Source organism: Anas platyrhynchos, chromosome 10 (assembly GCF_047663525.1).
Source record: "Anas platyrhynchos isolate ZD024472 breed Pekin duck chromosome 10, IASCAAS_PekinDuck_T2T, whole genome shotgun sequence".
In the NCBI taxonomy this organism is placed as follows: Eukaryota; Metazoa; Chordata; class Aves; order Anseriformes; family Anatidae; genus Anas; species Anas platyrhynchos.
In genome coordinates, this window is record NC_092596.1 from 8655265 (window position 1) to 8680338 (window position 25074).

General features: G+C 68.8%; 3 protein-coding genes across 19 annotated transcripts; 2 read left to right on the forward strand and 1 right to left on the reverse strand.

The window, feature by feature from the left end:
* Window positions 1-9: 9 nt before the first annotated feature.
* SHROOM4 (shroom family member 4) lies at window positions 10-8021 on the forward strand. Of its 12 annotated transcripts, none has more exons than XM_038184396.2 (10): window positions 10-218; window positions 1924-2075; window positions 2982-3113; window positions 3425-5087; window positions 5204-5268; window positions 5479-5982; window positions 6171-6548; window positions 6641-6821; window positions 6969-7241; window positions 7332-8021. In XM_038184396.2, the coding sequence occupies exons 1-10, from the start codon at window positions 93-95 to the stop codon at window positions 7599-7601; spliced, it is 3744 nt and encodes a 1247-aa protein (XP_038040324.2). In that variant the 5' UTR covers window positions 10-92; the 3' UTR covers window positions 7602-8021. The 12 variants fall into 12 exon arrangements, with proteins under 12 accessions (XP_038040324.2, XP_038040325.2, XP_071898951.1 ...); XM_038184397.2 differs by having other exon boundaries at window positions 3428-5087; XM_072042850.1 differs by lacking the exon at window positions 10-218 and adding an exon at window positions 867-1100 and having other exon boundaries at window positions 2985-3113.
* A 1335-nt stretch (window positions 8022-9356) lies between these two features.
* On the forward strand, window positions 9357-20732 carry DGKK (diacylglycerol kinase kappa). Of its 5 annotated transcripts, none has more exons than XM_072042857.1 (30): window positions 9357-9479; window positions 10121-10328; window positions 13192-13302; window positions 13400-13480; window positions 13623-13727; window positions 13845-13977; window positions 14063-14169; window positions 14252-14377; window positions 14494-14596; window positions 15341-15503; window positions 15602-15710; window positions 15822-15961; window positions 16064-16145; window positions 16348-16439; window positions 16567-16666; window positions 16911-17148; window positions 17367-17465; window positions 17567-17666; window positions 17767-17874; window positions 18111-18207; window positions 18290-18397; window positions 18486-18599; window positions 18685-18819; window positions 18904-19070; window positions 19142-19259; window positions 19350-19436; window positions 19515-19631; window positions 19702-19816; window positions 20110-20240; window positions 20325-20732. In XM_072042857.1, the coding sequence occupies exons 2-30, from the start codon at window positions 10131-10133 to the stop codon at window positions 20397-20399; spliced, it is 3459 nt and encodes a 1152-aa protein (XP_071898958.1). In that variant the 5' UTR covers window positions 9357-9479; window positions 10121-10130; the 3' UTR covers window positions 20400-20732. The 5 variants fall into 5 exon arrangements, with proteins under 5 accessions (XP_071898958.1, XP_071898959.1, XP_038040336.2 ...); XM_072042858.1 differs by having other exon boundaries at window positions 19711-19816; XM_038184408.2 differs by having other exon boundaries at window positions 19350-19631.
* Window positions 20733-20817: 85 nt separating this feature from the next.
* CCNB3 (cyclin B3) lies at window positions 20818-24686 on the reverse strand. Of its 2 annotated transcripts, none has more exons than XM_038184412.2 (12): window positions 24543-24686; window positions 23471-23578; window positions 23307-23390; window positions 23083-23189; window positions 22871-22946; window positions 22630-22728; window positions 22441-22533; window positions 22138-22275; window positions 21698-21853; window positions 21352-21501; window positions 21132-21262; window positions 20818-21058 (listed from the first exon to the last, which is right to left on the reverse strand). In XM_038184412.2, the coding sequence occupies exons 2-12, from the start codon at window positions 23561-23563 to the stop codon at window positions 20989-20991; spliced, it is 1197 nt and encodes a 398-aa protein (XP_038040340.2). In that variant the 5' UTR covers window positions 23564-23578; window positions 24543-24686; the 3' UTR covers window positions 20818-20988. The 2 variants fall into 2 exon arrangements, with proteins under 2 accessions (XP_038040340.2, XP_038040339.2); XM_038184411.2 differs by having other exon boundaries at window positions 24417-24543.
* Between the last annotated feature and the right edge of the window lie 388 nt (window positions 24687-25074).

Genomic DNA, 25074 nt, shown 5'->3' on the forward strand with positions numbered 1-25074 from the left:
GAAGGGGGGTCCGGGGGGAGGTTGGGGGGGGTGTCATTTCCTCCGCCGTGCCGAGCCGTGCCGAGCCGTGCCGGGATGGGGCGGTAGCGGCCATGGAGCGGGCCGAGGGCCGGCCCGGGGCCGTGCAGTTGGTGCATGTGCAGCTGCAGGGCGGCGCGCCCTGGGGCTTCACGCTGCGGGGGGGGCTGGAGCACGGCGAGCCCCTCATCGTCTCCAAGGTAAGGGGCGAGCGAGGAGGGGGCGGTGTGTCTAGGGGGGGGGCCTGCGTCGTGTTCCTTCCCCCCCAACTTTCCCTGGGGCTCCCCCCGGGGCAAGGAAGGGGCCGGGGGCGGCGGCGGGGGGGTCCCGGGGCGGAGCGCCGGGAGCGGGAGGAAATTCCTCCGGCACATCCGTTGGGCTGGCGGGGGGGCGGCCACCCCCGGCCCCCCCCTCCCCCGGCCCGGCCCCGGGAATGGCGATGCCGGGAGGGGGGCGACCCCCGTGTCCCCGCGGTGCCGCCCCCATCTCGTCCTCGGGATGGGAACTGGGGGGGCCCCGACCCTCTCCGGGACCTCCCCCTCCCCATCCCCGATGCGTCCCGGGGGGGGGGGGACACGGGGCTTGTCCCCCCCCTCTCCCCGCGTCCCTTTCGCATCAGGGCGCGGGGCGCTGCGATGTCCCCCCCTCCACCAGCATCTCCCCGGTGGGAGCCGTGGGGTGAGCCCCCAGTGTCCCCCCCCCCCAAAACTTTGTCGCGTGTCCCCCCCCCCTGCACCGAGCGCGCCCGGGGCCCTCCCCGCCCTGCTCCGGGACGCGGGCAGCGTGGTCTGGCCGGGGGAGCTGGAAAAGTGGCTCCGGTCCCTGCCCTGCGCCCCGGGGGTGTCACCGCGGGGCTGCGAGCTGCCACCGCGCCCGGCTCGGCCCCGAGTTTGGGGAGCCGGGAGGAGACGGGGGGGGCCCTGGGGATGCGTCCTGCCGCTGCTGGGAATAAAGAGAGGGGGGGGTCCTTGCGGTGCCGGCCCCCGCCGCCGCCGCCTCGTGTGCTGTGCAGACAAAGGGGGCTTGTTCCAGCGCTCTGTGCATTCACCGAGGGTCCCCCGGGGCGCCCGCGGCCGGCCGAGGTGCGTGCGTGCTGGCGGCGCAGGGGGGCCCCCGGCCCCATGCCGGAAAAAGGATGGGGAGGGGGGTCCCGCTGCGAGCCTCCGCTTGGGGTCCCATCCTGCTGTGGGCTTGGCAGGGGGTCCCGGACCCTCTGCGGGCAGCTACGGCTGCGGTGCCACCATTAGGGCCCAGAGTGAACGCCGGGGTTCGGCCAACAGCCGGCTCCCCCACCCCACACCCCGGTGGCTGCGTCGCCCGTGGGGCCCCCAGCCCTACCCCCGGGGTGCCGGGGAGCGGCGGGGGCCCCCCGGCAGCGGGGCTGGCTGCCGCCCAGGCGGGTGCTGCGGGCAGAGCTCGTTCCTCCGCCGGGCAGGGCGAGGAGCCCACGGGCAGGGTGGGCGCCTCTCGGCGGCGTGTCACCCCGCGGGTGGCTTTGGGGTCCGCGCTGAAAGCTCCCGGAGCTTTTGGGGCAAAGCCCTGCGCCGGGGGTTTTGCCCCCAGACTCTGGGGTGGGAGCTGGGGCAGCATCCTTACGGGGCTGGCAGGGAAGCCCCCATGGGTGCCGGGCACAAAGAGCCCTTGTGCTGCCCGCGCCCGCGGGGGAATCTGCTGGGACGGGACATTTTTCTTCCCCCCCCCCGTCCTCTCTCCTCCTCTCCCCGTGCCCTTTCTTTGCTCAGAAACTCATGTGACTGGGGCGGACACCGCAGATCCCTTGCGTCCGCAGCGGGGTGCCCGGGGTGAAGGCACCCCGGTGCCCCGTTGGGGTACGGAGAAGGGTTGGGGGGGGGGTTGGGGGACACTTTTGGGGTGGTGCCCCCCTGACGCCCGTCTCGCTGCCAGGTGGAGGACGGCGGGAAGGCCGCCCTGTCCCGGAGGCTGCAGCCGGGTGACGAGCTGGTGAACATCAGCGGGACCCCCCTGTACGGGTCCCGCCAGGAAGCCCTCATCCTCATCAAGGGCTCCTACCGCACCCTCAAGATGATCGTCCGCAGGTTGGCACCGCCGGGGGGGCTGGGGGGGGGATGGATGTGTAGGGGGGGGGGGTTGGAAACTGCCCCCCGCAGCCCCAGGGATGGCTGACGGGTAGCAGTGGGGACGCCCCCCGGCATCCCTCCTGGTCCCCGTGGTGGGGTGGGGAGGTCCCCATCCCGGTGCCGCCGGCTCGCCACCCCCTCCCTGGGCGGTATTGCCGAGCTCTGCCTTCCTGCCCGCCTGGGGAAGGAAGGGGAGGCAGCGCCGGCCCCCCCTGAGCCCCCCCCTTGCAGCCACTCCGGCGGCTGCCTCGCGGCCGGGCTCCAGCTCCCGCCGCGCCCGGGGGCAAGGGGGGGTCCTGGGCCGCGCCGCTGCCCGGGCGCAGCCTCATCCATGGTGAGTTTGGGGGTGCTGGGGGGGAAAGGACCCTCATGCCCCCCTCCCCAACACCTCGGCTCTCACGCCAAGCCCCGGGGAGCAGCGGGGAGTGGGCGCGCTCTGCCTGCCCCGTGGATGCTGGGGGTGGTGGGTGGCATTTTGGGGGCGCGGGGGGGTGGCATCGCCCCATGGCTCCGTGTGGTGTCACTGTGAGGGGCTGGGGGCACGGGGAGGGGGTCACAGAGGTGTCCCCAGGGTCCCTTTGAGGGGTCTGGTGGCTGAAGCTCCTGGGGGGCTGAACTTGAGCTGGGCCCCGGGGGAGCAGGCGGTGGCCGTGCCCTGGGACGGGGACCCCGTACGCTGCGCCCGGGACCCCCTGCAGCCCCCCCCGCCCCCCGACCCCTCCCAACTTCATTGCTGTCCCCCTCGGGCGGGCTCTGGCCTGGGGTGGGGGGGCCAGGAAGCCCCGTAGGAAGTGACTTCAGCCCCGGTTCCTCGGCCCAGCTTCCTCCCCATTCTTGTCCTCTCCCGCTGTTGCTCTTGGCAAGGAGGAGCGTGCCCGTTCTCCGGCCCCATTCCTGGCACGTGGCCAAGCTCGCCGAAATCCGCCCCGACGCCCCGGCCATGCACTGCCCCCCCGACACCTTCAGCCTCTCCTGGCCCTCGGGCTGTGATGTCAGGTGAGAAAATCGGGCCGGTGGGGGGGTGGCTGGCTGTTGGGGGTTAGGGTTTGGGGGGGTCCCCTGTCCGCCCCGAGCCGCCCACGGGTTCGCCGCTGCCCTGCTCGCTGCCGGCAGGAAGGGGTGGTGGCTCTGCTGGAGCCAGCCAGGAGGTGACGAGTCCCGGTGCCACGCATTCCCCGCGTCCCTGTGTCCCCTGGGCAGCCCTTCAGCTGCCCTGAACCCGAAGGGGGGGGTGTCGGGGGGGTGCTCGGTGTCGGGGGGGTGCTCGCTCCCCCTCGGGGACACTGATGGCACCGTGGCGCTGCCAGCAGCGAGCTGTCCCTGCAGTGGAACCCGCTGTCCCGGCACTGCAGCACGGACCGCAGCAGCTCCATCGGGAGCATGGAAAGCTTGGATCAGCCTGGGCAGGCGTACTACGAAGGCACCCCCTCGCCCGTCGAGCACCACAGCAAGCGGGACTCGGCCTACAGCTCCTTCTCCGCCAGCTCCAACACCTCCGACTGCGCCCTCTCCCTCCGCCCCGAGGAAAACGCCGGCCCCGAGGGGCCCTGCAAGCCCCCCGAGGGGCGCTACCTGCAGACGGGCACCGAGGGGACGGAGCCTCGCCACCCCGCGCGCCACCCCGTGCCCCCCCAGCCCCCCGTGCGCAGGGACAGCCTGCGGGCATCCCCGGCTGGTAGCGGGGCGGACCGGCGCCGGGCATCGGTGCCCACCTCCTCCTTGCACGCCCAGGGGAGGTGGATTTCCGACACTTTCCTGTGCCAGCGGGACAAGGACGCTGAGGCGACGAGCGGGAGGATGCCGGCGGCGTGCCCCCCCAAGGAGCACCTCTCTGCCGACCAGTATTACATGCTGAGCTCCCACCCCGACCGCTGCCTGGGGGACGCCGGGGACCGGCCCTACCCGGAAAACACGATGCAGCGGGGAGCGGACGCGGGGATGGAGGTGGCGGGCGACACCGCGCTGCTGTCCCCCCTCCAAGGCCACCGGCACAGCGCGCCCGAGCAGCTCCTGGCCTCCCAGCTCCGGGCTCTCCAAGTGAGCACTGGCAGCGGGCGAGCGTCCCCGGCGTCCCCCGCGCCCGAGGGGCACCGCTGGACCACGTCCCCGCTGCACGCCGAGCACCGCGGGCAGGGCGGGCTGAGCCCGGCGCCCAGCACGGAGGGGCTGGCGGAGGAGAGCCGGGCGGGGGGCCGGCGCGCCGGGGGCCCCCCGAATCGCTCGTCTCACTTTCGGCGCCGCAGCGAGCGCTTCGCCACCAACCTGCGCAACGAGATCCAGCGGCGCAAGGCGCAGCTGCAGAAGAGCCGAGGACCCGGCGCCCAAGCCCGGGGCGAGGAGCCGGTGGAGGAGGCGGAGGAGCCAGCCGAGGGCTCTCCGAGCCCCGCGCCCAGCGAGGACGGCAGGAGCTGCTCGGGGGAGTCGCTGCCAGTCCCCGAAGCCGAGCGGGTGGCGCCGAGCCGAGGCCGCTGGCGCTGGTCCCCGGAACGCAAGCTGCAGCCGCAGCGCTCGCCCAGTCCCCGCGAGCACAAGGGCGGCGAGGAAGCCGTCCTCCTGCCCTTCGCCGACCGGCGCCGTTTCTTCGAGGAAAGCAGCCGCCCTGCGCCCACCCGGCACGGCAAGCCCCAAAAACCGCCCGAGCCCGACGCTTTCCAAGCTGCCGAGCACCGCGACGCTCGCCGCGTCTCCGGACCCTACAGCGAGTGCTGCCGGGAGCAGCCGCCCTACTACAAGGTGCTACCGAGGCACGGCGAGCTGGAATATCTGCGGGGCTGCTCCTATCCCTACGGCGGCCCCGGTTTGCACGAACCTTGCCACTACTGCGCTGGAGAAATGTGCCCGGCGCTGCTGCCCCGCGGCCATGCCTACCGCTGCCACCCCTGGGCGCGCTGCCCCGACTGCTGCTGCCCGGCCCCGCGCCCCCCGCGGGAGGAGAGCGACAGCTGGGCGCCCCGAAAAGCCTTCGTGCCGGTGAGCGAGCCGCGCTTTTGGGATTTTGGGGGAGCGCTCGGGGGTCACGGCTCACTCACACCCCGGGCCAGGGGGCCTGGATCCTGCCTTCACGCTGCCTCTGCATCCCCACGCAGGAATTCACTCCGGAGGAGTGGGAGCCGCCGGCGATCAGCAGGAAGGCCAGCAGCCAGCCCATGGGGTGAGCCCAAATTGGGGCCGGGGGGTGCGTGCTGCCCACGGGGACCCCTGCCCCGTAGCAGCAGGAGGGAGGGAGGGTGGGCTGCTGTGGTTCTGGGGACGTGCCAAGCGTCCCCGTCTGCTGCCATGCAAAGTGGGCTGGGTGCTGAGGGGTGGGCGCGATCGGGGGGTGACTTCCCGGGGGGGGCCTGGTGCCCACTTTTCTCCCCAGCGAGCTCTCCCACTACAAGCCGGGCTTCCCGAGGCTCGGCCCCTTCCGTCCGTGCTTCGAGAGCGCCGAGCCCGAGTGGCCGCCCTGCTACCGCACCGCGTCCACGCACGACCTCTCGTGGGACTCCGAGCGGCCGCCTCGCTCCCCCGAGCTCCCCCCGGAGCCCCTGCACCGCCCGCTGCGGGGCCGAGCCTTCTCCGAGAGCCACCTCAACCTGGAGCCCGCCAGCCCCCGGGGCCGCAGGGACCTTCTGCGGGCCAAAGCGGAGCCGCCGGGTTTGCCCAAAAAAAAGGGGCCCCCGCCTCCCCGCCCGCCCCCCCCCAACTGGGAGCAGTACCGGTTGCGCCGGGCGTCGCAGCACCCCAAGGAGGGCTCAGGACCCGGCACGGCCACGGTGCCGTCCCGCAGCATCGCCGAAGTCGTGCGGCAGCGCTCCCGCAGCCTCGCCGCCGAGCCCCCCGGCCGCCCCCGCGGGACCCCGGAGCCAGAGGCCGAGGTTTGCAGGTTGGTGACCTCGGGGGGGTTTGGTGGCTTTGGTCTCGTCTCCGTTGGGGGCTGGCACCTCTGTCACCTGGCTGGGGTGGGACGCAGCGGGTCTCTGGGAGGAAAGGGGGTCCCCGAGCTCTCTCCGTCCCCTCCCTGCATGTCCCGTGGAGGTGACGCCCCCCACCCAATGCTGTGGGTGTTCACAGGAGCAGGGAAGAGCACCCGATGGCGAAGGACCCCTGGGAGCAGGAGGAGCCCCCCCAAAGGCTCGCCCGCAGCCGGGAGCGGGGCTGGTCCAGCGAGTGCCCCCTGCGCGTCCCCAGCCCCGCGGCCACCCAGGGGGGGGGGCCCTGTCCCCGCAGCCCCGAGGGGGCGAGCAGCCGGGGGGGGCGCCCCCAGCCCCGCCGCATGAATTCGGAGGAGCTGCTGTGGGACGTGGCGGGCAGGGACCGCTCCTTGGCCGGCATCTTGGTGACCCCCCCGGTCACCACCGCCACCGTCATGGGCGAGCTGCTGGCGGCGGGGGACCGGCAGGCGTGGAGGGAGCGGGTCCAGCAGGATTGGCACCCGGAGCCGCAGGACAGGTAGGGCTGGCACCGTGTCACCACGTCCCCTTCCCCCCGGGGAGGGTCATCGCGTGGGGACCGCGGTGTCCCCAGCACCTTGCTCCCCGCAGGCAGGGCTTCGAGCCCATCTCGCCGCCCCCCGGGGCCACCGGCAGCCCCCCCTCCTACGCGGCGTATTACGGCAAAGCCGAGCTGCTCGGCAAGATGAAGGAGCTGCCGGAGGTGGCGGAGGGGAGCTCGGAGGAGGAGGAGGAGGAGGAGGAGGTGGATCGCGAGCTGGTGGAGAAGAAGGTAACGGGGACGGGGGTGCCAAGCGGAGAGCACGGGCTGTCTGCGCGGGGACGGCGGCTGCGCTGCTCATCCGTGCCAGGATGGTGGCTGCGACTGCACCCCAGGTCCCCCCCCCCCAAAAAGCATCTCCCCCCGTCCCTCCCGCAGCTGCAGCTGGTGGAGAGCCTGAGCCGCAAGCTGGCGGTGCTGCGGGAGGCGCAGCGGGGGCTGCAGGAGGACATCAGCGCCAACGGGGCGCTGGGCGAGGAGGTGGCCGCCCAGCTGCAGGCCCTCTGCACGCCGGGCGAATTCGACAAGTACCGGCTCTTCGTGGGCGACCTGGACAAGGTGGTCAACCTGCTGCTGTCCCTCTCCGGCCGCCTGGCTCGGGTGGAGAACGCGCTGAGCGGGCTGGGACCCCACGCCGCCGCCGAGGACGAGGTGGGCAAGCGGGGAGGAGAAAAAATTTGGGGAGGAGGTGGGGGACGGGGGCGCACGGCGGGGCTCGGCAAACCCCCTGTCTGCTCGCAGCTGGCCCTGCGGGAGAAGCAGCGGCTGCTGGCGGCGCAGCTGGAGGACGCCAAGGAGCTGCGGGAGCACGTGGGGCGGCGCGAGGAGGCGGTGGGGGCCATGGTGGCGCGCTACCTGCCCCCCGAGCAGCTGCAGGACTACCGGCACTTCGTCAAGATGAAGTCGGCGCTCACGGCCGAGCAGCGCGAGCTGGAGGAGAAGATCAAGCTGGGCCAGGAGCAGCTGCGCTGCCTGCGCGAGAGCCTCGGCCAGGCACCCACGGGGCACTAGCCCGGCCCTCCCAAGCCACCCAGTGTTGGCCTTTTGTTTTTTTTTCTTGTTCTTTTTTCTTTTTTTAATTTATTTTGCAGGTCTATCGAAGCAGGGGGGTGCCCGCGGGTGGCGCCCCTCTCTGCCCGCGCCACCACGTGCCTTAGAACCCACGGATGCCGCAGTGCCTAAAGGGTTAAACCCTCCGCAAGCCCCCCCCCTTCCCCAACGCCCCATCCGTCTGTCCGTGTCCGTGTCCGTCTGTCCAGAGGCAGAGGAATGCGCAGGCCCCCAGCCTCCTCTTCCTCCCCATTGTGTCGGGAACAATGGCCCCGCTCCCTCCGTCCTTGACCCCGCTCCCCGCCGGCCGCGTCCCCGTGGCCCGTGGGGACACCGGGGGTGGCACCGGGGGCACCCAGCCCTCGCACCGGGGAGGGGGGGGACAAAACCACCCCAAGGACAAACCGGGGCGCCTGTCCCCAAATCCGTCGGTGCTGCAGTGTCCCCAAAGTAGCACTTAGCCCCCCCCCGCCCCGCCGGCCGGCCGGACAGACGGCTGCCTCCACGCTGATTTTGCACAGGGGTCTGGCAGCAGCAGGTGCCTTTTTTTGTGTTTTTTTTTGTTTTTTTTTTTGGGGGGGTGGGGGGACGACAAGGACATTTTGGGGACCCGAGCGCGGGGCCACCGCTAGGACCAAAGAGTGGGTGCCCTCCAGGGAAGGGGGGAGCACCGGGGGGGGGCCACACACGGTGACTTCGTGCCTTTCACACACTAAAGGAGCAGCAGCAGCTGCACAACTGGCCCGGCTGTGTCCGCCTGCTTTGTCACTTGGTGTCCCCAAATGTCCCCACGGCGGGGGGGGGTGGGTGGGGGGGGAGGAGGGGGGGTCCCGGTGCCACCAGCACAGCCCCCGGGGGGCTGGGACCTGCGCTGTGAGGGCAGGGCCGGCCGCTGGGTGGCACCCGCGGGACTCCGGGCACGCGTGGGGGGCTCGTGGGGGGGGGACACGGGGAGGGGGGGTGCGGGTGAGCCCCCAGCGTGGGTCCGTGCACGCGCGTGGGAGCGCGGAGACGCGTGGATGCGCACGGGGGGGACCCGCGTGGGTGCGCGCACACGCGTGGCGGTGAGCGTTCCCACGGGGAGGGGGGCACACGCGTGTCACGGGGACCCGGGAGGCGTGGGGGGGGGGGTCTACTGCCCGTCCGTCTGTCCGTCCATCCGTCTGTCCATCCGTCCCCCCCGCGGGAACCCCACGCCGAGCCCCTTTCCTTGCACCCCCCTCCACCACCACCACCACCACCACGCCGCGCGCGTCCGTGGGCGCAGCCCCGCGCGCGCCCGCGCCCCCGGCGCCGTGCCCGTGCACGCCCGTGCACGCGTGGGCGGATGCCAAAAAAATAAAAAAAAAAAAAAAAAAGGGGCTGGGTGGGTGGGGAGGGAGGGGAAAGAAAGGGAGGGGGGGGCGGTGCGTGCGCTCACCTGTGCCGGGGGAGCGCCCGGCGCGCCCGCGCACGCGTGGGTTGCGCGCCCGCGGACACGCGCGGGGGCTCCTGCGCGCACGTGGGCGGCGCGCACACGCATGTGCACGGCGGCGGCGCGTGTGCTCGGCCCCCCCCCTCCTTCCCTGTCCCCCCCCCACAGCACCACCAGCACCACCAGCACCCGGCTCCGTGCACGCGTGCTCGGGGCCGTGCGTGGGCCGCCCGTGCCGCAGCAGCAGCAGCAGCAGCCGGAGCAGGCTGGGGCTTGCGGCGCAGGGGCAGGGCCGGGGCTGCTTTGCAGAGGCCGGGGGGGGGGGCGGGAGGGGTGGGGGGGGGGCGCACGGGGCTTGGGGAGGGGGGGGGCGCGCAGCGACCTTGCACCGGCAGCGGCGGCGGAGGCGGCGCGGGGCTGCAAAGGTGCGTGCCCAGGGATATTTTTTATTTTTGGGGGTTATGGGGGGGGGATGCGCGGCCACACGCTTGGGGAGGGGGTGGTGGTGGCGTGGGGGGGTTGTGCATGGGGTGGGGGGGGAGACAGCAATGCGGTGCCGCCGGGTTGCTCGCCCCCAGCCCCCCCCCCAATAAAAAAATGGGCAACCCACGCTTGTTGCTGCATGGGGAGGAGGCAGCGCCGGTGCTGGGGATTGGGGAGGAGATGGGGGGGCTCCCAAATGGGTGCCCCCCTCCCCTCCGCAGCCCTGCTGTGCTCCCCTCGGCCCGCAGCGCTGCCAGGTAGGTGCCCCCCCCATCCCCTGCATGCGGGGCCCCCCGCCCTATCCAACCCCACAGCGCCCTGGGGATGCTCCCATCCCTCCCCAAATCCCCCCCCCCACTTCCCCTGGGGAAGGGCACCCATGGGTGGGGGCAGCGCGGGCTGCGGGGCAGCCAGGGGGTGGCCGTGGGCCCTGGTAAGCGGGGGGGCGGTGGGGGAGCCAGGTAGGGCGAGAAAGAGTTGGGACAGCAAGAAAAATAAAAGGAAAAGCTCACGGCGTGTGCGCGGCGGGGTTTTGGGGAGGCTCCGCGCCCCCAATTTCTGGGTTCTCCTTATCCCGGAGCAGTGGGGAGAAGATGGCCGAGAAGGTGGTGGCCGGGGACCTGTTCCTGCGGCAGGCGCGGGAATCGGTGTCGTCCCTGGACTCGGACAAGCTGTCCCCAGTGTCCCCCGAGGCGGGTGGCGAGGAGTCGTCGGACAGCGAGGGCGAGCAGGAGGGCAGCACCCACAAACTGATCCGCAAGGTGTCCACCTCCGGGCAGATGCGCAGCAAGGTGAGGGGCACGGGGACCCCCCCCCAGCCGCTGCCCCTTCCCCGCCATAACCCCCCAACCTTTGTGGTTTTGCTTTTTTTTTTGTATTTTTGTATTTTTTTTTAATTCCTTCCCCTCCCAGCCGTTTGCTCGGGGTTGGCGGCGCGTGCGTGTGGGTAGGGCCCTACAAAAATATAGGGCGCTGCCGTGGGCGCGGGGACATTTGGGATGCCCAAACCCGTGGGTTCTGGATTTGGGGGGCTCAGAGCCCTCGGTGCCATTCGGGGACCACCGGCCCTGTGGGGGGTACTGGGGGGGGCTCACCCCCAGCCAGAGGGGCCGGGCAGCGTCCCCGTGTCCCCCAGGCTGGGTGTCACCGCCCGTCCTCTCGGCCACATCCTGCCCGGCGCGGCGATGAGCCGTGCAGGAGGCGATGCTGGGGGCAGACGGCGGGCGGGATGCACGTGTGCCGGCCGAGGCGGCCTCTGTGCACCCGTATAGGGGGGGGACAGCACCCCGCAGACACGGGGCTGGTGCTTAATTAAGCAGGAGGTTAATGAAGGAGGGGGAGCCCGGGGTTAGGGTTCCTGAGAGATGCCCGGCTCGGTCACAAAGAAGGGGGACCTATTTTTGGGGCGTCCTCGGCTCTACTCCTGGATGCTGCTGGTAATTGGGGTCTGCAGCCACCTGCTGAGTTTTGGGGCCCCCACCCCACCGTCTGGGGGGGCGAGCATATCCCCACCCCCCCATATCACGGTGCTGTCCCTGTGGGGACAGGGCAGGGCGTGCACCCCGTCCCCACCTCTGCTGTGTCCTCCTCCCTCAGCGTGCGCCCCAAAAGCCATCCTGCCCCCCAACCCCGAGCGCCCCCGTCCTTCTCCATCCGTCACGCCCCCCCCGTACCCCCACACCTCCCGCTCCCCGTTCTGCGGGCTGTAATTGCCGGGGCGCCCCGCGGGGCGCTTTGTGCCGGCCCCGGTGCGGAGGCGGCGAGGCCATTGTGCTCGGTGACAATGACAGCTGCCAGGCGCAGGTGCCCCTGCCGGGCTGAATGGCCCCAGGACGGGTGGGGGGCCTCGCTGCCGCCCCCTCTTCCTCCTCTTCCTCCTCCTCCTCCTCCTCGCTGTGCCCAGGGACTGCTGGTTCCAAGCGCCGGAGCTGAAGGGGGCTGCGGGCATCGGTGGGGACCATGGGGTGGGAGCGTTCCTGTGGGGTGAGCACCCCCGTGGTTTTGGGGTTGTGTTCCCGCAGCCCCAAATTCCTGCTGCTGGGGTACGCAGGTGCTCGGTGGGGCCGGGGGGGTCCCCCTGTGTGCAGCATCCCCCCGTGGGGCACCCCGACAGCGAGCGCTTCCGTTCCTGGCCGGAGGCGTCCTGCAGGACCCGAGTGTGCCCAGGAGGGACCCAGCTGTGCCCGTGGGGGTCGGGTGCTGGTGTCAGGCGATGGGGAGGGTGGGATCCCGGCTGCTGGAAGAGGGTGGCGAGGAAGGACCCGTGGGGCCAGCCCAGCCTGCGTGCTCTGAGGTCCCCTGTACGTTTTGGGGTCCACTGCATGCATTGGGGACCCCTTGTGTGCTCTTAGGTCCCCTGTGCGCTTTGGGGTCCCCTGTATGGTTTGGGGATCCCCTGTATGCCTTGGGGTCCCCTGCAGCCCTTGGGGTCCTCCTTCATGCTCTGAGGTCCCCTACGTGCTTTGGGGTCCCCGCTATGTGCTCAGCTGTCCCTGGCACACTTTGGGGTCCCCCGCTGTGCTTCGGGGTCCTCTCCCAGGCTGCGAGCTCTCCTTCATCACTCAGGGTCCCCCTGTGTGCTTCGGGATCCCCATGCGTGCTTTGGGGTCCCCCTGCACGTCCCGAGATCCCTGCATACCCTGAGGCCCCTGCGTGCTTTGGGGCCCCCCCGGGGGTCTCCCAAGCCCACGTGCCCACCGGCCACCCGGCACGGCCGTCACCCCAGAGCCCCGCGCGGTGCCACCAAAGCCCCAAAGCGGGGCCGTGGCGAGGGGACCAGGCCCTGCCTGGTGGCACGGGCGGGGAGGGCGCAGCGCCTGGGCGGTGGAGATAGCCCCGGTGGCACCGGCCGGATGTTTGTGAGGTTTCTCAGCCGCGCTGCCCTCGCCTCGCTCACACTTTCCGTTGTGCACGCGCTGCGGCCCCGACCCCCCGGCAATTCTGCAGCCCCTCCACCCCCACCTCGTGTTCCTGCATGCCAGCGCTGGGGACGCAACCTTTCAAAGGTCCCCGTGCCACGGGGTTTTGGGGGGGGGACCCCGAGCTCCTGCCCTTGCAGCAGGAGCCGTCCTGGGGGGCACGCGGCTGCAGCCGAGCCCGGAAGAGCCCCGGCACGCTGCAGAGCCTGATAACGGCTTGCAGCCGACCGCAGCCCGCGGCTCGCACCCCGACCCTGCTGCCTCTTTGGGGAACGAGGCCGGTGCCTGCCCCATGGGCTGGAGCGGGGACGATGCCCGCGAGATGCAGGTTGGTGGGTCCCAGCCCCCCCTCTCCGCCTCCTCCTCCTCCTCCTCCTCTTGGCGCTTCTTGCTCCGAGCGGGGAGTTTTTTTGGGGAGAAAGCGCTTGCTTGCTTGCGTCCTGCGCAACCCCTGCGCCGCCAGAATTTTTGGTGCCCAGGGAGGGAGGGGGCCGGGGGGGCCTCCAAGCTGCGGCGCTGGCACCTGCCTGCTCGGATCATGCCGCCCGCCTGGCCCCCAGCCAGGCAGAGCCGGGCTGCGGCGCTGGCTGCCGACCCCGCTGCGCCAGCACCGAGCTGCTGGCACCCACCCGGTGTCCCCTGGCTCCTTGGCACCGGGAACTCCTGCTCCTCGCCATCAGGAGCCCCCCAGCTCCTAGGGGGGCCCTGGGTGCTGATGTCCCTGCGGTCCCTGCAGAAGAGCGTGAAGGAGGGGCTGCTGCTGAAACAGACGAGCTCCTTCCAGAGGTGGAAGAGGAGATACTTCAAGCTGCGGGGCAGGACGCTTTATTACGCCAAGGATGCTAAGGTAGGCGGTGGGGGGGCCTCCCGAGCCCCCCGCTGAGCTCCCCCCCTGGGGGCTGGAGCCTGCAAGCTCAGCAGCGAGCGGCGCTTTGCCCCTGCAGTCCCTGATCTTCGACGAGGTGGACCTGTCCGATGCCAGCGTGGCCGAGAGCAGCACCAAAAACATCAACAACAGCTTCACGGTGAGGGCCGGGGGCTCTCCGCGGGGCCCCCTCCCCGCGCTGCTGGTGCTGTGTCGGGTGTGGGGGGTTCCTAGGGGCTGGCTCGCCATGGGGTGGCCCTACAAGGGGTCGTGGGGTGTGTGGGGTCCGTGGCTCGCTGCAGGTGATCACGCCTTTCCGGAAGCTCATCCTGTGCGCCGAGAACCGCAAGGAGATGGAGGACTGGATCGGTGCCCTCAAATCCGTCCAGAAGTGGGAGATCCACGAGGTGGGACAGCCGTGGGCACGTGGGGCGGAGAGCCCCGAGGTTGGGTCATCGGGGGCAGGCTGGGGGGTCAAAGAGGGGGGTCCTGAGGGTGCTGACGGAGCCGGCTGTGCCCCGCAGGCCACGCAGTTCAACATGGAGCACTTCTCGGGCATGCACAACTGGTACGCCTGCTCCCACGCCAGGCCCACCTTCTGCAATGTCTGCCGGGAAGCCCTCTCGGGGGTCACCTCCCACGGCCTCTCCTGCGAAGGTCAGCACCCGGGGGGGGATATGGGGCGATGCCCGCGGCCGTGGGGCTGGGGACCGTCCTCACTCTTCCTCCTCTTCCTCCCAAGTGTGCAAGTTCAAGGCCCACAAGCGCTGCGCCGTGCGCGCCACCAACAACTGCAAGTGGACCACGCTGGCCTCCATCGGCACGGAAATCATCGAGGACGAGGACGGGGTGAGCCCGCGGGGGGTCCCTCGTGGCACGGCCACCTTCCCTGGGTGGTGGCACGCGGGTGACACCCTCACCCTCTCCGCAGGTGGCCATGCCCCACCAGTGGCTGGAGGGCAACCTGCCGGTCAGTGCGCGCTGCGCCGTCTGCGACCGCGCCTGCGGCAGCGTGCGGAGGCTGCAGGACTGGCGGTGCCTCTGGTGCAAAGCCATCGTAAGGAGCCGTGTCCCTCCCCCCGCCCCCAAAAAACCTTCCCCTGGGGCTCAGCTGAGGCTGGTGGCGTTGGCGCCACGTCCCCCGGCTCACACAAGCGTCCCCATGCCCCCCAGGTCCACAGCGCCTGCAAGGAGCTTTTCGGCAAGAGGTGCCCCCTGGGCCAGTACAAGGTGTCCATCATCCCGCCGACCGCCCTGAACAGCATCGATTCGGATGGTGAGCGGGGCAGGGGGATGGATTTGGGGGGGCTCTCCGTGCCCGCCGCCTCCCGGCACGCTGGGGGGGGCGGCATCAGTAGGTTCCAGAGTGAACGTCACCCGCAGCCGTTCCCTCCCCGCTCCCCGCACCCTTCTCCGGAGGGGCCCAGCTGGCCTCCGCCGAGCGAAATCTGTTCCTCTCCTCCGGATATTTCTTCTCTTGTTCTTTAATGATTTCCACCGCTCCGCTCAGCCGGTGGCTCATCTGCTGCTCGTTACTCATCGGGATGCTGTCAGGGCAACCATCACGCGGCTTCTCCTCCCTCTCCAGAGCCGTGCCCGTTCCCTCCATCCAGCCCCGGGGACCGGGGTGGCCGAGGTGTCCCCGAGCCGGCTGCGGGCCAGCTCTTATCGATCCTCCCGCCTCGGGCACATTTCATTCCCTGTCTCATTCCTCTAAAAGCACGCCGCCGCCTGCCAAGCCTCCCCGGGCGGCTGCGTCATCTGCACCCACCCGCCCGCCAGGTTGGCAGAGCTGGGCGAGATCCTGCAGCCTGCGGGGGCGGCGGGTCCCTGGGGGGCTCCGGGTGCCACCAGGGAGGAATGGGGATCCCCCCGTGGTCCCCCAAAAGCAGCCCCCCGCGTGCCACCCCTGCTGCGGGCTGGGCACAGGAGCCGGCTCCGTGGCTCACTGGGTGCCCGCGGGGGCAGCGATGCCCTCTCCCCTTCCACTTCTCCTTCCTTACCCCTGGTTTTTGGACAGGTTTTTGGAAGGCCACCTGCCCCTCCACCTGCTCCAGCCCTCTCCTGGCCTTCGTCAACTCCAAGAGCGGCGACAACCAAGGTGTCAAATTCCTGCGCAAATTCAAGCAGTTCCTCAACCCGGCCCAGGTCTTCGACCTCATGAACGGGGGCCCGCACCTGGGGTGAGCGCCTGGCACGGGGGTGGCACCGCGGGAAGCCCGGCGGGACCCCCCTTCCCCAGCGCCCTCCCTCCCTCCTCCTGCCCTCCTGCTCCCCGCAGGCTGCGCCTCTTCCAGAAGTTCTCCACCTTCCGCATCCTGGTGTGCGGCGGCGACGGCAGCGTGGGCTGGGTGCTCTCCGAAATCGACGCCCTGGGGCTGCACAAGCAAGTGAGCCCCCCCTTCCCACCACCACCACCACCGTTCCCATCCTCATCTCCTCCCGGGGGTACCGCAGCACCCAAGGGTGCCAGGCTGAGCCCCCCCGTCCCCGTCCCGCAGTGCCAGCTGGGCGTCCTGCCCCTGGGCACCGGTAACGACCTGGCACGGGTGCTGGGCTGGGGCAGCCTCTGTGACGATGACACCCAGCTGCTGCAGATCCTGGAGAAGCTGGAGAGGGCCACCACCAAGATGCTGGACCGGTGAGGAACGGGGTGAAGGTTGGGGGTGGCTCGGCTCGCCCCCCCCAGGATGGGGTCCCCCCCCGGGGCGACGCAGGCATCCGCGGTCTCTCTGCTCGGCAGGTGGAGCGTGATGACCTACGAGGCCCCCAAGCAGTCCCCACCGGCCCTGAAGGAGGAGGAGGACGGGGACTCCAACATCCAGGTGGGCACCTTTGGGGACTTTGGGGGCTTTGGGGGGGATGTGGGGAATGAGACAGTGGCATGAGGTGAGCGTGGTGGGGCTCAGCCTGGCAACGTGTCCTCGTCCCGGTGCCAAAAGGGGGGGCGCACGGTGCTCAGACGAGGCCGTGTCCTGGCTCGGGGACACCCCCCCAGGTGTCCCAGCCCGCGCTGTCCCCTGCCAGGCCCAGATCTCCCACTACGCTGACTCCGTCGCCTTCCACCTGGCCAAGATCCTGGAGTCGGACAAGCACTCGGTGGTGATCTCCTCGGCCAAGTAAGGGGGAGCTGGGAGTGACGGGACCAGGGGAGACGAGCCCCCCAGCGCTGCTGAGCACACCCTGAGGACCAGGCTGTGCCCTGGCCGGTCCCTTTGCCACCCCCAATGCCGCTTCCCTGGGCAGGTTCCTCTGCGGCACCGTCAACGACTTCGTGGCCGAGGTCGGCCGGGCGTACAAGAGAGCGACCGAGAACAAGCAGGAGGCTGAGCTGATGGCGAGGAAGGTGAGGGAGGGGGGAATTTGGGGAATTTGGGGTGCGTGTCTGGGGGTACAGCCCCAGGAGGGCTGGGGACCTGGCGGAGACGTGCGTGCCACGGGGGCGCACGGACACTTGGGGTGCCCGAGCTCTCGGGGTGCACGGACACTTGGGGTGCTCAGGACCTTGGGGTGCCCCCATCCAGCGCACGGTGCCCCGGGGGAATTTGGGGTGCCTGAGCATTTGGGGTGAGCCTGTGGGCGCCCCGCAGTGCGCCATGCTGAACGAGAAGCTGGACTCGCTGGTGCGGGAGCTGACCGAGGAGGCTCAGGCCGCCGTGGTCCCCGAGGGGATGCCGCCATCCAGCCCGGCCGACGCCAAGGAGCTGGAGAAAAGCGGCTTCAACCCCAGCCCCGTGCCCCGCATCTTCAAATCCAAGGAGCAGCTGATGCTGCGGGCCAACAGCCTGAAGAAAGCCCTGCGGCAGATCATCGAGCAGGCGGAGAAAGGTGAGGGGGCGGCACGGGGTCCGTGCCTCGGTTTCCCCAACCACATCCTCAGCCTGGCAGCAGCGCTGCGGGGTCCCAGAGGAGCATTGCTCCTTCTCCGGGGCGTTTCTCCGGTGCTGGGGAAGGTCCCAAACGCAGCGGGATGGGGATGGGGAGCAGCTTTTGGGATGTGGGGCGGGTGCCCTGGGCTCGCTGCCAGGCTCCGTGTTTGCACCCAGCTGTGGACGAGCAGAACAAGCAGACCCAAGCCTACCGTGCCAGCACGGTCCCCAGCAAGAAGGACAGCTCGGAGGAGCTCAACAAGGAGGAGAGGCTCTGTAAGGCATTGTGTGGCACACAACATGGCTTTTTTTTTTTGGGGGGGCAATGGGGAGAGCCGTGGGATGGGCTCATTCAGCAGCAACCCCCCCCCGGCCAGGCTCCCGGCGGGAGACGGTGACCTCGGCCACCTCGTCCATCCTCCTGGAGCGCCCGGACACCTTCGGCAGCCTGCAGTTCCCCGAGGAGCCCAGCGTGCTGTGAGTCTGGGGGGGGTCCCGCCGGCCCCCTCCCCGCCAATTCTGACGGGTTTTGTGCTCCGGGTCCCGGTGCCAGCCCTGCTGTGCCTGCTGCTTTCAGCCACTTCTCGGAGAAATGCGTCATGAACAACTACTTCGGCATCGGCCTGGATGCCAAGATCTCCCTGGAGTTCAACAACAAGCGGGACGAGCACCCCAAAAAGTGCAGGTTGGCTGCGACCCCCCCACCCCCCCGGGGGAAAAAAACATGCTGGGAGGGACCACTGGGACTAACCGCTGGGATATTGGGATGCTGGAGGGCACCGCTGGGATGCCGGAGGGGGAGCACCAGGATGCTGGAAGGGACCACGGGGATGCCAGGAGGGGCTGGTGGGTCAAGGGGGGGGCTGGCGGCAGCGGGGGGAGCCTGGCGGCCCCGCTCAGCCCCCCCGCTGCGCCCCGCAGCAGCCGCACCAAGAACATGATGTGGTACGGGGTGCTGGGCACCAAGGAGCTGCTGCAGCGCACCTACAAGAACCTGGAGCAGCGGGTGCAGCTGGAGGTAGGGGGGCTAGGGATGGCTTGGGGGGGGCACAGGGGGTGTCGTGGTGCCCCCCCACATAGGCTCAGCCCTCTACTTGCAGTGCGACGGGGTGCCCATCTCGCTGCCCAGCCTGCAGGGCATCGCCGTGCTCAACATCCCCAGCTACGCCGGGGGCATCAATTTTTGGGGAGGCACCAAGGAGGACAACGTGAGTGCGAGGCGCGGGGAGCAGGGGGGTGCTGGGGGGTTGGGGGGGGGAAGGCTGAGCCCAGCCTGGTTGTGCCGCCCCCCCGCAGAACTTCGGAGCCCCCTCGTTCGATGACAAGAAGCTGGAGGTGGTGGCCGTTTTTGGAAGCATCCAGATGGCCGTGTCGCGGGTCATCAACCTGCAGCACCACCGCATCGCCCAGGTAGGGCAATGGGGGGGGGGGTTGGAGGGGGGGTGGTGGTTTTGGGGGCGGCGCCCGTGCCAGCCCCCACCGTGCGCCCCCGCAGTGCCGCGTGGTGAAGATCACCATCCGAGGGGACGAGGGCGTCCCCGTGCAGGTGGATGGAGAAGCCTGGATCCAGCCCCCCGGCGTCATCAAAATCCAGCACAAGAACCGAGCCCAGATGCTGACCAGGGACCGGGTGAGCCTCACGTGCCGGGACACTGCGGGGGGGGGCTCTGCTGCTCCGTAGGGATGGTGGCAACCTCCTGGCCCCCCCTTTCAGGCGTTTGAGAGCACCCTCAAGTCCTGGGAGGACAAGCAGAAGGGGGAGAGCTACCGCGCGGCGGCACGGCCGCGGCTCAGCTCGCAGCAATCCATGGAGTACCTGACGGAGGAGGAGAGCAGCCTCCTGCAGCAGCTCTCGAGAGCGGCCGAGAGCCTCATCGCCAGGTCAGCCTGGGGGCCGAGGGGGCTGTGGTTTCGGGGGGGGGCAGCCCTGCTCCATCCCGACCCCCCCGCAGGATCCACGAGGCGGCCAAGGCGCACAAAGCGGTGGAGCAGGAGCTGGCGCACGCCGTCAACACCAGCGCCCTGGCGCTGAGCGAGGCGCTCTCCAACAAGGCTGCCAGCGCCGCCGAGGTGAGCAGGGGGGGTCTGGGGAGGGGGGGGCGTCGTGCCCCCCCCATCTCGCTGCCCACCACCCCCCCGCTGCCCCTCTCTGCGCCCCAGTTTCTCAGCAGGAACGCGGCGGTGGAGGTGGTGCTGAGCATCAAGGCGCTCTACGCCGAGACCAGGGCGTTCCTGGAAGGGAAGGCGGTGAGTGAGGGGCCGGGGACCCCCCCGAGCCCCCCCGCTGGTGGCAGCGGGGCTGGGGACGGTCCCTGTCCCCCGCAGCTGGACTCGCCCCAGGAGGAGGAGGCGCTGCAGGGCCCCCTGAGCGCGCTGGGCCAGGAGCTGCAGCGGCTGCTGGATGTGCACTGGCTGGTGCCCATCGCCCACCCTGCGGAGGAGGTGGGGAAATAGGGGCTGGGGGGGGGCGTGGGTGATTACGGGGGGGCTGCAGGAGCACGCTCAGCCCCAGCTCTTGCAGGAGAGCGGCGGCAGCGCCAACAAGGGCAGCTTCAAGCTTCGCCTCAACATCCCCAAGCCCAGGAAGGACAAGGCGCAGAAGCAGAAGGCCAACAGCGCGCTGCCGGGTGAGGAGGGGTCATGGGTACCTGCTGACCCCCCCCAGCAGCCCCAAAAAGGGGTTGGGGCACATCCCTTCTGTACCTTCATCACCAATTCACCCTTTGGGGGTGATTTTTCTCCTGGTAGCCCTGCAGAGCCACCCCGCTCTGTGGCGAGGCTCAGCCCCTGGGTGGTTTTGGCGAAGGGGAGGCGTTTGGGTGCGCCAAAACCCCTCCAACCTGAGCAAGGGCAGTGGGGAACGGGGGGGGGTGCTGCCTGCCCCCCCCTGTTCTACCTCTCTGGGTTTCCTCCCCGCCAGCGGACAAGTGGGGCGCTGAGGAGGTGGCTGCGTGGCTGGAAACGCTGGGTTTGGGGGAATACAGAGACATTTTCATCCGGCACGACATCCAGGGCTCCGAGCTGATCCTGCTGGAGAGGAGAGACCTGAAGGTACCGCTCCTCTCCCCCCCCCCGGCTCCGGGGAGCACCCCTCGAGCCCCTCACCTCCTTTTTTTTTTTTTCTCCCCCCCCCAGGACCTGGGCATCACCAAAGTCGGCCATATGAAGAGGATCCTGCAGGCCATCAAGGAGCTCAGCAACCCGCCCTAGGCTGGCGGCGGCACCGGGGGGGCCACCTGGGACCCCGCTGCCTCCTGTGTGTGTGTGTGTGGAGCCCCCCCGCTTGCCTTGCTTTGTCTGTTCGTCCCCCAGCGCCCCTGGAGCCGCTGCTTCTCGCCGAGCCCCCGGGGCTGGAGGCACCAGAGCGGAGCTTTGGTCCCCGCCAGCAACCGGGGTGGCGGGGTCACTACAGGAGCCAGGGAGCTGGGCTGCAGTGTGGGGCCAAAAGCAGAGATTTTTCCTCCCTCCCCCAAAAAATTCCCTTTCCCCCGATGGGTATTTAAGCTGTGTAAATATTTGGAGAAGAGATATTTATTGCTGCTGCTGGCGTGGTGTCATTGCTTCAGGGAAGGAGGGGAGGGGGGGAGCGGGACCCTTCCAGCAGCGCCCCCAGGAGCCACACACACCCTTTTATAAGAAATACACAAATATTTTATTGACATTTCTACATCGCTTCTTTTTTCCCCCCCTCCCTCTTCAAGTAAAAACAACCCCGTTATCTTATTTTTTTTTTTCCTATGTACAGCGTGCTCCCAGAGCAGGACACCCAACTATTTACAGGCTATGTACAGAGGCAGGGTTAGCTCTTCAGCTTCTCCTCCAACTTCAGCATGTCCAGGGGGGTCATTTTGGCCACCTCAAAGAAGAGCCTGGAAGGAAAAGCAGGGCCTTAAAGCTCGGCAGAGCCCCCCCCAGCTCAAAGGAGGGTGGGGGGATGCTCACCTGTGCGAATATTTGGTGCGCACGGCCTTCAGCTTGTCGCAGGGCTGGTAGGTGAGCAGGAAATTCAGCCTCTTCACCAGGGGGTGCAGGTCCTGCGCGCGGTACCCGCTGTAGTACTCCAACGTGGGGGTCTGCCAAAACGACACGGGGTGAGCTGGGGGGGGCTCCTCAAAGGCAGCATCCCCCCCTCCTCTCCCTCCCCGCCGCCCCGGGGGCTCACCCAGCCACCCAGGTTCTTCATGGTGAGCGCCAGCAGCAGGCAGCTGGCGGCCAGCTTGGAGGGGCGCTCCCGGGCGTAGTCGTACTCCTGCAGGGTCATCTCGCAGAGGAAGCGGGCCAGCGTCAGCGTCTCCATGTTGACACGGGCACACTGCGGCCAAAAATATTTTTTTTTTGTGTGGCACCACCCCAGACCCCCCTCCCCTTCCCCGTTTTATTTTTTTGGGGCACGGGATGCCAACCCCACACTCCCAGAACCCTACTGCGGGATTTTGCCACCCGTCACCCCCTCCAAGTGCTGCTTGTGCCCCCCGGGGGGGGTGGCAGGAGGGGAGAGGCGCCCCCACCTTGGCAAAACGCCGCAGGAAGCGGTAGGGGATGGGGATGTTGATGTCGAAGTTGAGGGTGCGGAGGATGCTCTTCTCCATGGCAACCAGCTCCTCCCGCTTGTAGGCATCGTCGCAGATGTAGAGGAAGTCGTCCACGCACGGCGGGCACTGCTCCTGGAAAGGGGGGAACCACTCAGCGCCCTCACCCTGACCCCACAGGGGTCCCCACAGGGTTTTCGGGCACTTTTCCTTCTGGGACCACCCCAACGTCCACCTGGGCTGAATCCCGGTGTCCCCGTTGCTTCTGCACAGTGGGGAAAAAAAGCAGATCTGCAGCCCCTGGGATAGGGAGGAGGAGCACCAGGATGGACGCGCCACCTTCAATCAGTTCCTCGGGGTCCCAAAATTCTCCCAAACAACCCCCCCGCCTCAACACTGCACCCAACCCCGGGAGTCACCTCGAATTTGGAGGCGATGAGGACGGCGGTGGAGCCGATGAGCTGCAGCTTGTCCTTCATGCTCACCACCTCCACCAGGTAGTGGTCCACCAGCTTCACCGCCAGGTACAGCGTCTCGTGGTTCAGCTCAAAGTTCTCCTGCAAGGACGCGAGGTTGGGGGGAGGCAGGAGGGGTTAGGAAAAAGCCAAATCCTCTCCTCCCCCAAATCCTGAAGCACCCTGGGGTTGCTCCTGGGTCCCGTACACTCGGCGGGGTGGGAGCTGCTCCGCAGAGCTCCGAGTCCCCTCCCCGCGCCCACCTACCTGCACCTCCACCATCCAGTCCACCAGGATGGCGCGCATTTCCCTGCTGATGTCCACCTGCTTCTCCATGTAATCAGGGAGCAGGAACTTCTCCTGCCAAAGCAGCAGACGTCAGCGACTCACCGACACCCCCACACCCCAAAAAGAAAAAAAAAAGCCCCCCGAGCACCCCACAAAGGCCTCACCCACCTCCCTCTCCCGCATGTAGTCAAAGATGTCCTTGGCATATTGGGCGTTGGCGTAGGGGTCGCCCAGCTGCTCCTTGTCGATGTCCTCCAACACGGGGGCCTGTGGGGTGGAGGAGGCTGCGGTGAGGCTGGTGGAGCTCTGCGGGGTGGCAGCCCCTCCCCACCTGCCCCACAGCCCCCACCGGAGGTTTTTTGGAGGAGGAAGGATAGGGTTTAACCCCCCCCCCCAAGCAGCTCGGTACCTGCACAGGCTCCTCAGGCACGGGATCTTTTTCAGACTCCTCAGATTCTTCTGTCAGGGGCGTTTTTTTCAGGGACCTGGAGGGGATAAGGACATAAGTAGGGGGGCTGAAAAACCCCATCCAGCCACTGCCTGCCCCCATCACCCCAAGAAATCCCCCCCCCACGGCCGCAGCGGCCTCCCACCCCAGCCCCATCTCACCTGGGTACTCACTTTTTCAGGTTGGCTTCGTTGTTCTTGGCAGCGGGGGCCCTCGGCGCCTTGCGGGGGGCAGATTTCACCCCATCCTTCTTCCCCGTCACCGCCTGGTTCTTGTGAGCCTGGTTTTGGGGTGGGAGAACGAGGAAGGCAGAGGGGAAAAAAAAAAAGGGGGGAAGTGAGCCTCGGGGTGCTCTCAGGAGGGCAGCACAGCCCCCTCCCCACAAAGCAGCACTCACGTTGGTGAGGTCCCCGAACGCCGAGCGCTTCTTGGGCCCCCCCTGGGGCGAGGACGGGGACCGCTTGGCCTGGCAGCTCTCCTCCTGCAACACAGTAGGGTGAGGGGACGCAGGGGGCACCCCGTTGTGAGGGGTCCCCCCCTGTCCTCCCAGCCCGGCCTCACCTTCTCGGGGGCAACATTCTCGGTGATGGGGGCCCCTTTCCCTGCTCGGGGCTGCTTCGTGCTCAGCGTCTTGGTGTTGCGTGCCACCGGCATCCTCTTTCTCGGCCTCTGCGAGCAAAAAGGGGTGGCACATGTATGTTAGGGAACCCAAATCCCAATGCACCCCCCTGCTGAGGGTGAACCCATAGACCCCAAGAATGTGGGGAGGCCCAAATCCCAATGTATCCCCCCCCTCAGGAAAGGGGATGCAGGGCTCAGTGATCCCATAGCCCCCATGTATGGGGGGGGCATGTGTATAGGGGGGCTGAAAATCCCAAAGCACGCCCCCAACAAAGAGGATGCAGGGCTCAATGACCCCATAGACCTCAAGCATTGGAAGGGGGGCACACATCTGGGGGGACCCCAAATCCCAACGCACCCCCCAGGGAAGGAGACAAAGGGCTCGGTGACCCCAGAGTCCCATCTATGGGGGGATATATGTATGGACGTGCCCCAAAGCCCAAAACACCCTCTCAGGGAAGAGGATGCAGGGCTCAGTGACCCCACAGACCCCAATTATGGGGGGGGGGGGGGGGCACGTGTATGGGGTGACCCAAAATCTCAACACATACACCCAGGGAAGAGGATGCAGGGCTCAACGACCCCATAGCCCTCATGTATGTGGAGGGCACACGTCTGGGGGGACCCCAAATCCCAACACCCCCCCCAGGGAAGGGGACACAGGGCTCGGTGACCCCATATCCCCTATATACGGGGAGGGGCAGGCACATGTACGGACGTGCCCCAAACCCCAACACCCCCCCAGGGAAAGGGATACATGGCTCAGCGACCCCACACACAGCGGGAACACACATCTGGGGGGACCCCAAACCCCAAAACCCCCCCCAGGGAAGGGAACCAAGGCCCCAACCACCCCATAACCCCCCCCAACACCCCCTCAACCCACACGGGAAGGGACCGCAGGGCCCACACGGGTAGGGGGGACCCCAGAGGTGGTCCCCATGAAGAAATGGGGGTTCCCGTGGGGCTGGGGGGCCCCATATGGCCCTATAGGGCCGCGTCCCCCCCTCACCTGCGCAGCCGCCGCCGCCGCCGGCCCCGGCTCTTTTGAAAGTAGCAGCGCGGCGGCGGCGGCCGGCACTGGCCGAGCCTCTCGACCAATCAGCGGGCGGCGTGCGCGGGGCGGCAGCCAATGGGAGCGCCGGCCGGGATGCGGTTGCTAGGGGGAGGGGGCAGAAGTTTAAAATTCGGCCGCGCCGCCCAATGGCGGGCCGCGGGGGGCGGTGTCATGGCGGCCGGGGGCGGTGCCATGGCGGCCGCGAGGGGTTATGGCGGCGCCGCCTTCTGTGGTCTTTTGGGGTCGTTACAACGTGTTGCTGTGGGTTAAACAGCAGCCGGCTTTCTCGCTGTCGCCCCATGAGCCGTGCCGCAGGCTACGGGAGCACAGGTTCCCTGCTGAGCCTCCCGATCCCAGTTTATCATGTGGAAACCCCAGATCCCAGTTTTCATGTGGAAACCCCACATCCCAGTTTGTCCTTCAGAAACCCCAAAATCCCAGTTTATCGTGGGGAAATCCCAGAGCCCAATTTGTCCTTCAGAAACCC